Below are 12,710 nucleotides of genomic sequence, written 5' to 3'. Positions count from 1 at the left end.
TCTACAATCCTACAAACATGGCATTGGCATCTTCATCTTACAGATGAGGAAGCGGAATCTTAGCGTTTAAGTAACGTGTCCAGCTTCATACTGCTGGTAAAGGACGGAGGGCAGATTCAAATCCAGGCTGCCTAATTTATATGCTCTTTGTTATAATGTAGTCGCTAGTTTGCTTGTGCCTGTCACTAAAATGTGACCTTTTGAGATTGAAAGTGATATTCTTTCCTGCTCTCTGGTGCCCAGTTCAACATAGGTGTCCGATAAATATTGAAGAATATTGAACGCATGATTAGCTTGATGTATCATAATGCACAATAAAAGGTCAGTGGGTAAAAATATGAATGAGACACAGCCCAGAAACCTGAAGTGAGATGATACAGTTGGCCCTTTCTCTCCCTCACGATGGTGTTAGGAGCTCAGTTGATGCCAACTAATGTTTTGTCTGAAAGTCTGGTCTCAAATCATCATCATGCAGACTTCCCATCATTATCATACCTCCCCTCCTTCTAAAGGTTAGGGATCTGTGCTGCTCACACTACCGTTCCCCATATATTAGGTGAGTGCATGACATGTCTCCATGGTCCCCATGCTGGTCATCCGAGACCAGAGCACAAGAGAGGGTTGAGCTAAATGAACACTCAGGTCCTACAATGTCCATTTTAGCTGCAATTCTCAGCCCTTTCCAATTAGCAAACATTTGCACAGGCCTTCCAGTTTGGTCCCTTCACACCAAACTGCAACCCAGGTCACCTGCTCAGCCTTGCTTTGCACGGAAGCATTCCCCTCCACTGCAACACACACCTCACACTCACACCCAAGTCCCCAAAAAAACCCAAGAGAGATCAGTGAGTTACTCTGATGTTTATTTTAATGCATCTTAGTCCACACAGTAGGTATAAAATCAGAAAAAGCAAAGCGAAAAAAATAAAGGTCTGGAGTCTTAGCATCAGAAGGGCACCGTATATACATCTACAGTTGGTGGCCAATACAAGTCATTGCCAGACAGTCCTTGGAGGCAGAGAACAGCTTAGACCCAGCTGAGCCCTGGAAACTCATGGTTCCGGGGGGTCTAGAGATTTGTCCTGATGCTCCGACCGCAAGAAAAATGTGGGAGTAATCAAAGCTGTGTTTATTATTTATTTATTATAGTAATAACAGCAGCCTAGCTAGGTACATAAGCGGTTATAAACCATTTATATTACACAGAATTATTCTGGTCTCCATTCTACTTATGTTGTAAAATTATTAATTGAATTTCCAGTGAGTAGATTAGATGATTAGTGATAATAAGGAATGGTAAATACATAGCACCATTTCATAGGTTTTTTTTTTTTTCCTTTTTTTTTTTGTCACCGATTCTCATCCAGATGTGTGACCGGGATACCCACCCTCAAGGGCAAGTATTCCAAAGCCACAAGCCATGTTTTTGCCAAGGGCTCCAGTTTGCGGGTTTTGTCCATGTGTGCATAAGGCTTCATACGGAGGTGTGGGCACTGTGTCTCTGTGAGAACACTAGGTCACCCACAATAAAAGGGTTTTTGGCCTTTGGGGTTTCTACCCACACTTTGGTTTTCTAAATGAGGTGGAATGGGAGGGAGGTATCTTCTTTCAGATGTAAGGGAAGGGGTGAGATGGAGTTATTTTATTTCTGGGCAAAACAAAACAACAAAACAAAACAAAAAAACATGAAAAACAAAACAAAAATACTGAGCTTGATTATATGGTTAGGATGTAAAGTTCCTTAGCTACTTCTTTAAGGTTCAACACAAGGCTGATGGTCAACATATAAAGCAAACAATACTATGTACATATATGTAAAAAGTGTTATAAATAGGTTTTATAAACCGTAGATATTATATACATCTTCAATCAATACTAACCCCCCCGCCCAACTGCTTTCTGTTTGGTTTGGTTTGAGTTTGGGTTTTTTGGCTAGCTTTTTTTTCCTTCTTCTTTTTCTTGTTTCTTGTTTTTTGTTTTTTCTTTTTTCTTTTTTCGGGTTTCCCTCCTCCCTTCCCTGTGTATGCTCAGAGCCTCAGACAAACTGTCTGGGCGCCTCATTCACGTTTCCGCAAGATCACATAGATGACGCCACTGAGAAGCGCCAGGGGGAAGGCCACCCAGGCCAGGATGTAGGCAAATCCATAGGAGTAATCAGAGTAGAGATGCCATTCTGAGTGTCTCACCGTGTAGATGGACGCTGCGCTCATCACACACAGACCTGGGGAAAGAGAGGTACAAGCTGAGTAAGGAACAGGTCACAGAAGGGCCCCCCTCTCCACCACCCCCAATGCAGATTTCACAGGACCGCAGGCACCTGCCCACACCACTTGCTGCTCTTGACTACACACACACACACACACACACACGCACACCAGGTCACCACATCTTTCTTAGGGAGAAGGAAGGGGGCTGCAAGGAGGGCAGACACTTCTGTGAAGAAGAGCAGGCATAGCTCTGGACGGAATCTCCTGCCAGATCCAGAACTGAGAGGTACCCAAAGATACAGGAACACAGGAAGCAATCCACTCTGCTTCCGATATGCGACCCAGGCCATCATCTCTAAGGTCCTTTGTCATCTTTTCTGCCTCATTTCTCTTCCTTTAACTGTCACCTATTCCCAGTTCACACTAGGCCAACGAGAATTCAGGTTGCAAGATAAACTTCTCTGTCTCTTTCCAAGGACGGTTGGGTGTGGGAGCCCCTGGCAATGTGTGAACTATGTGGCATTCTGTGGAGCCTATGAAAGTGAAATGACACTTGACCATTATCTGAGTCATGTCATGGCAGCAGTGTTGGGCGACAGGCAGAAAATAGGGGCAGAACTCCATGTTAATCCCTTTAGTGGGACTGCCACATGAGCGATGGAGCAACACCTATGGGCGCTGCTAGTCAGACAAAGGAATATAGTGAGATGAAAAAGAAGGTGAGGAGGAAATAAGCAGAAAGAGCAGGATGAGTGGGATGCAAAGCTGCAGAGGGAGCAGACTATCAGGGGCAAGTTCATTGCACCTGATCCATTGCAATAATTCTTGTTGATCCCAAGGTTGGGTTTGAAGCCCAAAGAGGGGTGAAAGGCTGTGAGATACACAGGCAGGTCAGGCCACCCTCCCTTGCCCACCATTGCAGCGCAGACCTTTGGTGTGAGAAGGAGAGGAAAAACGTCCACCTTGGCCCTCATGAAGCAGGCAAGCATGACAGTCCATGCCCACCATGACGTCAGCATCCCCTGCAGGGAGGGGTCCAGTGACGTTGGCACCCCAGCCTGGAGCTGCACAAAGCCTACTCTGTTCCCTCCTGAAAACAAGGTCTTTGAGAGGCTCTGAGTGACTCTATTATAAATCCAGCAGGCCGTGTGGGATTCCTGTGGTTCCAAAGCTCCCAATGACTGGGACCACCTACATCTAACCTCACTGCTATTTGGGCTGCTATTTGACTGGACACTGCAACTTTGTTTGAACAAAGTGCAGGAATGGGAACATGTCACATTCACCACCCTGATAAGATTGTCTTTCTACAAGTCAGAGCAGAAAACTCCCCCGTTGAGAAAACCACGCAATAGTCTTAGAACTACAGTGGGATCAGATCCAGGACCCTGCTCCCTATAGAAAGTTCGGGAGACAGTGAAGACAGCTGTGTCAGAGGGGAAACTAAAGCTGGCAAACTGTTGTTTAAGGAATACAGTTTTGATCTGCTTGGAACACACTTTATTTGCCTTGAGGTCCATTATCCGCAATGATCTTCCTGCACAGCTCCATACTCACCTCTCCAAAGTGGTAAATTTCTTGGGCTATATCTGACCTACCTAATGAGAGCAGGGCTATAAAAAAGAGAAGCATGACCAAAGGAGAGAGGGAGGCATAAACAGAGTGCTAAAAGGGCAGGACAATGCTTATTGTGTTGGCAGGGTTTCCCAATGGGGTGTGTCTCTAACCAGCACTGGCATGAAAAATGCCATGGTAGCCAGGTAGACCAGTTGGGCCAAGATTTCACTGGCAAAGAAAACATCAAAGAGAAAACATTCCATCTATGAGCAAGAGGGATAGAGAGAGGCAGAATACACAAGTGTGATGACTAACTAGATGGCTTAATTTATATGACAATCACCCTAGTGGAATCTCAAAAGTAAATGAATTTAAGCTTTGCTGCAATAAGCAATAAGCCTAGATACTTACAAAGCCAAAGAGATGATACACACTTTATAATTATTGTTGTCAGAAGACCGACGTTTTAGGGAATATGTTATTACAAGGCTGTCTGTATGTAAAGCAATAGATGTGCCCTGGAATACAGAGTAGTTAACGCCATACAATAGTCCCTAAAAGTCAAACATTTCTCCCCATCAGTGGACTGTGACTCACTTTCTCAGCCACCAGGAAGTAGAAATGGGTTTATGAAGGCCCTCCATGACACAGGTAAATGAAGCCATTGACACACTGGCAGGTGTTCTGTGTTCCCCACAGATGAGCAGTGTGTACTTTGGCAGTAACAGGGATGCCCTGGGAGGGTCCTGAGTCTCGGAGTGTAGGTCAGATTTAAGTGGAAGGACACAGACCTTGTCCAGACAACATAAAAGTGCTTACCCTTCAAGGGTTCACAAGAGTTTCTACCTGTCTCAGGATGGCTGGGTCTGAAATAACTCCCTGAAAATTCTCCCTAAAACCCTCTTGAAGAGGAGATCTCAAGTCCCGTTTGATAATAATAGCAACCATAGGTGAGCGATTGGAGCCCAGAACCCTTGAAAGGGAGTAACCAAGGGGCCGAAGACAAAGGAAGAAATGGTGGGAATTCTCTCACCTTCCTTATCTCCATTCTGTTTACTTCAGTAAACATGTAATGAACGTCTATTGCATGCAAACACTGTTCTGGATGCCAAGAGAACCCAGATAAATGAGACCTGACTCCTACCTTCAAGGGGTAAGTGTCATCTAGAAACAGACATGTCAGTAGAAACTTCCAATATTGTATGATGTGACTTCAAAAGAGGCAGAGAGAAATGCATTAGATGCTCTGAGAGCATGGGGGTGGGGTGGGGGGAGGGTGGGGCACTGAGTCCAAATTGTGGGCCTGGAGAAACCTGACGAGGTAGATGGTAGATGGTGCTTGGCCTGTGTCTAAAGGATGTGTAAGAGTTAGGCAAGTAAAGAAAGGAATCCAGGTAGAAGGAACAGCATGAGTGAGGCAAGGAAGACCGAGAGAGCTTGGTGGAAACCACGAGCAGGTCGTGATAAGAGGGTCCCATGATATGGCGGGGGGGGACCTTAATGGCATGTTGAAGAAGTTGTGGTGGGAAGCACATCTTCAGTAGGGGAGACAGATGATCAGATTTGTGTTTTAGAAGGATCACTCCTGCAACAGTGTGAGAAATGGATTTAGGGGTGGGGTGGGACCAAGACAGGGCACAGGAAGGTGCCTGAGTTGGCTTGTGCACAGCTGCAGTGCTGTTCGTGAGTAAACGGAAAGAAATGGACACAACATCTACGCAGGCTGCGACACAAGGCAGGACTTGGTGGTAGAGTAGATACTGTGAGGAAGAGGGGACTGTGGCACGGCTGCCTGGTGGATTAACTTAGGTACCTGGGGAAACGGTGATGACTTGGAAGCCGAGGGAATAAACAGTTTCAAGTAGTAAATAGTCAACTGTATTGAAAGGAGTGGAGGAATTCAGTAAATAACTTAAAAGTGGGCATCAGTGTCCTTTCCAAAAGCAGTTTGTTTGTGAGCCTGGAACAGAAGCTGGAGTCAAGTTGCCTGGAAAGTGACTGTTAGGTGAGACCACCAAGCCAGTTAGTGGACGGTGCCTCAGAGGTGTTGGTTTGATGAATGAGCACCTCTGTCTCACCCCACCACATCTTTAGGGTGATAAGGTGGAGCAGGAAGAGGCTGGCAGGTCCATTACTGTGGAAGTGCTGGGCTCCATGTCTGACCTACAAAGAGCCTTCTCTGTGCTGTTAGCTCAGTTTCCATTTTCAGCATCCAAGTGATGCCCTCCTGCCTAGAAAGTTATCCACAGCATTCTAGATTCTGATCTGGGCGTGGCCAGTGCAACATCTGGAATGGTTCAGTCAAAGGAGGGTTTCCAAATGTGGAATCTGACCGAAGCTGTCTTTGAACCATTCAGAACACGGAAGGCACTTTGCTTTTCTTCATCCCCCAAATTCCTTTATCCTAAAGCCCTATATCTGAATCGATCTGTCTGACAAAAGAAACAAGAGAAAAAATAAAACTCACTCCTTCTCCCATGTTTTCTGTTCCTCTTAATCACAAGAAATAGTAACTACACATGTGATTCGAGTTTGATTCTGCCAAGGGAACACAATTACCCAGTCATCCAATTAGTAGGTTATTCAGGGTCTTCTGTGTGGCATGCACAGAGCTCGTTGCTGGGCAAAAGTAGTGAAATAAATAAAACATGCACATCTTTCTTGCAGGTCTGAATCTCTATGAGTTTCTTGATGTTTTCCCATCTAGTGCAACCCAGCCCAAGAGAGCTAGGGCAAGGGTAACTACTGTCTGGGAACAAATGGCCACAGGTTGTGAAAATAAGAATGACACCAAAATCCAGATACAGGATCAGGAAGGCCCTTCTCTAAGAAGGGGGTTAGAAGAATCAATGGCTCACAAAGAGGATGAACTGTCTGTGGGGATATGTCCTAGAAGACCTTACAGTGGGATGTGGGGCCGTTCAATGGCTACACCAGTGGTTCCCAACCCCAGATGAACCTCAGAGTCACCTTGGGAGCAGCCCCACCCAAGAGCTCTTAAATGGGACTCTCCATGGACGAAGGCTGAGCACTGGCATGTTTTAGAAAATACCCCCTTTTCGGAAAGGTAATTCTGATGTGCAGCTAAGATCAAAAAGCACTTAACTAGATGAAGGTGCCTGCTGAAAATGTCTTCAGGAAGCAGCCAATCTAAGAAGCATGTAATCAAGGAAAGGTGGTTCTTAAATGTGAGACTTGTGGCTTATTATGACATGGAGAAAGGATGATGCAGCAAGGTAGGTCGTCCTGTAACCACACGCAGAGCTGTAATCTAGAGCAAGGCAGAGCAGCTCCTAAATCTCTAGTCAGCCCCAAGAGCCCCACACACAGCCAGGCCCTCCGAAGAGAAGCTATGCAGAGATAACCCGGCCTGCAACCGCCACTTGGGACATTCGGTGGAGACTCTGTTGGCTTCCACTTAAAATGCTTCAGTGCTCTGAAGATGCATCTGCCCTGCATGGACCCTGTGGCAGGCACACTCTTAGATTTTTACATCCCATGATTGTGGGGCTACTTTCTTCTTCCTTCCTCCCTGACCCCCTCTTTTCTGTTCCTCTTTTTGTTTTATTTGTTTTAGCTTTTCTAATTTGTTCCTTGATATTAAAAACTGTAACTTCTCAGGCTGTTACCCGTTCTCAACTCCAACAACGCTCCCCTAATTTTTTCTCTAGTTACTGACTTCTTAATAGGTCCTGAATTGGGGCCTGTTAAGACAAAGTTGATTTAGAATTGTCAGACATCGAAAGAGTCAGGAAATCTCTAAGTGAAGTCCCTAACTCTTTTAGTTCTCAATTTTAAAGGAATAACTCTATAGCAAGTTCAAATTCAACATTACAGAGACCTGAGGTTCCTTTAAGACAAACTTTCAGATCATTTTTGACTGGAGTGAACAATTAAGAATAGAACATTCTTAGGAACTGCTATTTTGGCTCAATATTTCTAATTCAAGATAAAATCCTATTGAAATATGGACAGCTAAACTGACAAACTGATAACTGAGAAGTAGGTCCCATGAGAGATAAACAACTAGATTTGAAGGGGATAAAATGCACGTATTTTTAAATTCAGAGGATTTTATAGCAATATTCTGAAAGGTTTGTACTGAGTTCAGAGGAGAATGAAAACAGTGAAGTGAGTATGGATAGCAAATATATTTGGAAGATTAGAAAATGTCAACACCTAAGAGTTTTTGGGAGAACGAAATATTTGAACACACAGTGCAGTGACATTTGTGACTTAATATTATAATTCTTATCTTGTACTTTGGGTTTTGACTTAAAATGATGTTGCTAAAGAGGTATTGTGAGAGAATTGAAAGTTGAAATGTCTCAGTGGGGAAAAAGAAGAGGAAGGTGCCGCCTGCTCTGCAAAGCCCCTTCAGAAGTAACTTAGCTCTTCTCAGTCCAATATTTTTAGTTTGACTAGTTCTGAAAGTGCAGGCTCTTATCACGGATGCTTGGGAACTCAGGAATAATAAATGCTGCAAATTTGCATTGATCTTCCAGGTTCAATGAAAGATATTACAAAAGGTTGAGTTTCTGCCTTGGATTTTGTGCTCCTTAAAAATTTTGGTGTATTCTGTGTCTCTAAATATAAGGAAGTGCTTAACTATATTCAGTTCCTGTGGTATGAGAGGAAGTGTAATCAGTCAATTTCTTTGCATGAGTTGTGTAACCTTGGGCATTCAATTCATTATCTGCCAGTCTCAGTTTATTTATCAGTAAAATAACAAGTTTGTATAGATCAAATATAAATATTTTATGAAACTTCTGCTTTCTAAGTCTATATTGCTTTATCTTGAAGATACATCCATTGGTACAATGGATATGATCATTTGATTTAATATCAAACTTAATCAGTGAGCCAAAAAAGAAATCCCAGGATACATTCTAGTTTTGTGTATGAGGTATGTTCAAACAATACGGTGAATGTTTAAATAAAAAGAGTGATTACAGTAAAAGACACATTGCCATTAATCCCCCTCAAAATACTCCCCCTCGCTTCAAACACACTTATCCCATCTTTCTTGCCACTTGCTGAAGCAGTTCTGGAAGTCCTCTTCCGTGAGTGTCTTTAGTTGCGCTGTCATGGCTGCCTTGATATCTTGAATCGATTCAAAACGTTTTCCTTTCATGGTCATTTTGAGTTGGGAGAAGAACCAGAAATCGCATGGTGCCAGATCTGGTGAATCAGGTGGATGAGGACACACCGTGATGTTTTTATTAGACAGAGATTGCCGTACCAGAAGCTATGTGTGACACAGAACATTGTCATGATCGAGGATGAAGTAAAGACACTCACGAACGAGAACTTCAAGAACTGCTTCAGAAAGTGGCAAGAATGATGGTATAAGTGTGTTCCAAGCAAGGGGGCATATTTTGAGGGGGATTAATGGCAAAGTGTCTTTTACTATAAAAATTTTTTTAATGTAAGTATTCACCATATTTTTCGATCACACCTTGAATTACTTCTGGAAATGGAGTGAAAAGTGATAACTCTGCTTCTAATATACCTAGAAATGATCTCTTACTGCATAATTACTAATTTAACAAAGCTGGCAACAATCCAGGAGCTTGGCTTGGTTAAAAAAAAACCTGCACAAGAAGCAAAACACGATTTGGTTTTGAAATCCTACAATTGTGCATACTGAAATGTTCTATTTTAGTACTTATTGAGGAGTGGGTCTCCAGGTTACTTCCTTTTTCCGGGAAAGGGTAACTCTCTGGCTTCTAGAAAAGCTCATCAACCTGTAACCTCAGGCTGTGTGTTACCATACAGCCCTACGTAAGCCAGTATATCTGCCCACTTATCCATCCATCCATCCATCCATCCATCCATCCATCCCTCCATCCAGGACATGTGGGCTATTTTCAACCCTCTGATCACTGCTCCTGAGCACAAGGTGGTGATTCAGCACCATGGATCCTGACGACCAACTGAAACAAGAGACGCTATGCTATTTGCCTACTCAGACAGCCAGAATCTAGAGCATCTCACAGTGGCTAGATATACTCTGGTCCATATGGCATCTGTGATTTATCGACTTGGACTATAGAATCCACCACTACGTCAGCCTCTTACTTCTTTACTATGTCCTGCTGACTCAGTCAACTGGTAGTCAATGGACAAAAGAATAAGAGTCAATGACATAAGAAACTGGGCAGAATCTAGAAACAAAGTTGTAAGATGTCACCCTCTGTAATAGAAGCTTCTAGGACTCTGCACATCATACATATGGATAACAATGGGGGAACTTGAAGGCAGTTTAGGGAGGAGATGAAGGAGACCTCTTGTGTGTTGTCATGGTCCCATGTTTGGAAATGATGGCAGGTTACAAAAGGATAGCAAAATGAAGACACTGTGGGTGACAATAGTAAATCAAAGCCCAGTGGAACCGAGGAGCTGGAGCAAAGAAGAGCAAGAATTTGCCTGTGTAGCTTCATCACTGCTTAGAGTAAGAGACACATACCTGAGAGCAACCTTGGCAGCACATCAGGGTCATTTTCTATGCTGAAGCAAGAATAGTTCCTTGGGGCATAACATAATCGATAGGAACGTGCCTTCAAGACTGACCCCTGCTGTACTGATATCTTCAGCATTTACCTCTGACTATGTGTCCAGATTATAGCTCCCTTTCTGGTGAAAGGTCTGTCTTGGTTAGGGACCTTCCTTCCAGAGCCCCTAACTCCGATTTCCTATGCACATCATTCCCCGAGAAGTGGAGAGTTCCCAAATTCTAAGGTATATACACACACACTTACACACGTGTACACACACACACATACTCACACACCTGTACTTTATGAAAATCATCCAATGGGCAGACTCAGGAACATCAGATATTCTGGGGCCACATCCTTCTACTAATTGATCATTGTGCAGCCTTGGACTTTACCATCTCCAACTTACCAGCTTCCATATGGACTTTATCATCTCCAACTTACCAGCAAGGATTTGGAAGATTCCAGTGATGTAAAACCGCCCCCCTTTGGTAAGGGTGAAGAGCTGGCAGAAGAACAGGAACAGCGACAAAACGCTGAAGATGATGGACAGGACCATGGTGGCCTGAACAGATTGCAGCCATTCTGGAAGGAAGAGATACTAGGTTAGGATAAGCCAGCCATGGCCAGGGGAGGGCCACAGTCCTCCCAGGCAGCAGAAGCCTTCTTTTATGAGCAGACTCAGGCAATTCACTTTTGTAGTTTTAAAATCAATTGTGGACATTTTAAGAAAGGGCTATAAGAAAATATCTGCAGTCCCACCACTAGTAGTTAAACTCAAGTTAAAATACATTAAATACCCCTCCATTCTGTTTGCCAAACGTATTATTTACAAATACGTGTGTGTGTGTGTGTGTGTGTGTGTTAAAGGGGGTCTAAGCTTCACCCACTGCCTTCTATCTTCTTGCCCTCAGGGGTTTTTGAAGGGCTCATTGGAACCCCTGAATTATAACAATAGTTTAAAAACACTGTTCGAAATATCATCACCCTCCCAAAGAGGTACAACTATCTTGAGGATGGATGGGAAGAAGAAAATGGCATCAGAGCCAAAACTAATTTTGTAGAAAACTTAAAGAAAACGCTGATGGAGAAGGGCTTGCTTTATCTAGCTATGAAAAGTCATTTGTCGGCCAAGCTATATCTTTTCTTGGTCAGTCTGAATGCTCGTCTTTAACCTCAGCACAGGACAGTTTGGGCTGTCATGTGCTCAGTGATAGTGGACCACACTTCCGCATCTTAATGGAAGCCCTCAGCCTTAGATCAAATCTCCAGGCTTCCCTCTGAAATTCAGGCAAGGAAGAGAATTCTGTAGTTCACCACCAACTGCCAAATAATGTCATATCACAAGGAAGGAGACAATACAACCTGGATTCAGCACTACAGAGAGGGAAACCTACTACGTCCACCTAGGAGAGCTGCATTTGGCCTTGCCCACCTGTCACCTGTGTCCTTTTTTCCAAATGCCAAAGAACCACTGGGGCCAGCACTCCTTTATACAAGAAAAAGAAACTAGAGAAGCCACAAGCTTTTAGTATCCTGTCTGCTCAGTAACTGGCTAATGTGTAATGGCTTAGAAAAACACACATCAATGCTTAACACAGCATTCAAAGCTCTGACCTGTGGATGGTTTATAACCAATAAATAAATACAATGAACTTGGTTTGAGTTACAAGTAGTAGTTTATGCAGAATGTTAAGGGTGCTGGTTAGATGAACTATTACTAGAGTTTCACGTAAGATTTTTCCAGATACAGACGAGGAACATTTTAGAGTTGGAAGAAATGTGGGAGCTAACTCAGCTCCTTTGTACTGAGAGAGATTTCCGGGGGTATTAGGATCAGACCAGGCACAGCCAAGCCTGGGAGGCCGTTGATTCCATCTAGTATCCTTTTCACTACAACAAAACACATGCTTCTTTAATTTTTTCAGCTTGTTTGTCAATTAAGGTAAGAAACTGAGGTCTAATGGGTTGTGAGCCATTTTTATTTATTCCTAATTAAATCTGGTGGTCTCCAGCATAGTGGTTCTCCTAGGAGATCAGTCTGCAATAAAGGTAATGTTGCCATAATATTATATATATATTTTTTTTAATAAAATAAGTATCCAGCACTCTGGTAGATGAAACTAAAAACATAAAGAAATCTGAGATGCAAAACCAGACCTAAAACACACAGCGATTCAATTTTGCTGGGGAATGTCCTTCAATGTGGCCCCACACAAGGAGCGTAGCTGGTGTAAATGACATCTTGGATTTCCTTCTCCAATTCTGAGATCTTACCTTAGTCTTTATCTCCACTGCCATCAACAACAGGAACTTCTACAAGACTTCATTTAGAGACAACTCAAAATCGTGTATGTTAAATCTGTATGAATAGGGAAAGTCCCTTAGACTTAATAATGTAACTAAATCCTTCTTGAAATTCCTTTTACCAATTACTTGAACTTTA

At 43.3% G+C, this 12,710-nt stretch overlaps 1 protein-coding gene across 2 annotated transcripts in view; it reads right to left on the bottom strand.

Annotated features, from left to right (window-relative positions):
• Positions 1 to 846: 846 nt before the first annotated feature.
• PMP22 (peripheral myelin protein 22) overlaps positions 847 to 12,710 on the bottom strand; it is a 32,244-nt gene continuing 20,380 nt past the window's right edge. For both annotated transcript variants that reach the window (XM_019712528.2, XM_019712527.2), the window contains exons 4-5: positions 10,709 to 10,849; positions 847 to 2,221 (exon numbers count right to left, since the gene is read on the bottom strand). In XM_019712528.2, the coding sequence (XP_019568087.1) occupies positions 2,058 to 2,221; positions 10,709 to 10,849 (305 nt within the window). In that variant the 3' untranslated portion in view covers positions 847 to 2,057. The remainder of the gene's footprint in view (positions 2,222 to 10,708; positions 10,850 to 12,710) is intronic.

This window comes from Rhinolophus sinicus, linkage group LG15 (assembly GCF_036562045.2).
Source record: "Rhinolophus sinicus isolate RSC01 linkage group LG15, ASM3656204v1, whole genome shotgun sequence".
Taxonomy (NCBI): Eukaryota; Metazoa; Chordata; class Mammalia; order Chiroptera; family Rhinolophidae; genus Rhinolophus; species Rhinolophus sinicus.
The sequence above is the reverse complement of the archived record's forward strand: the minus strand, read 5'-3'. Positions and strand labels throughout refer to the sequence as shown.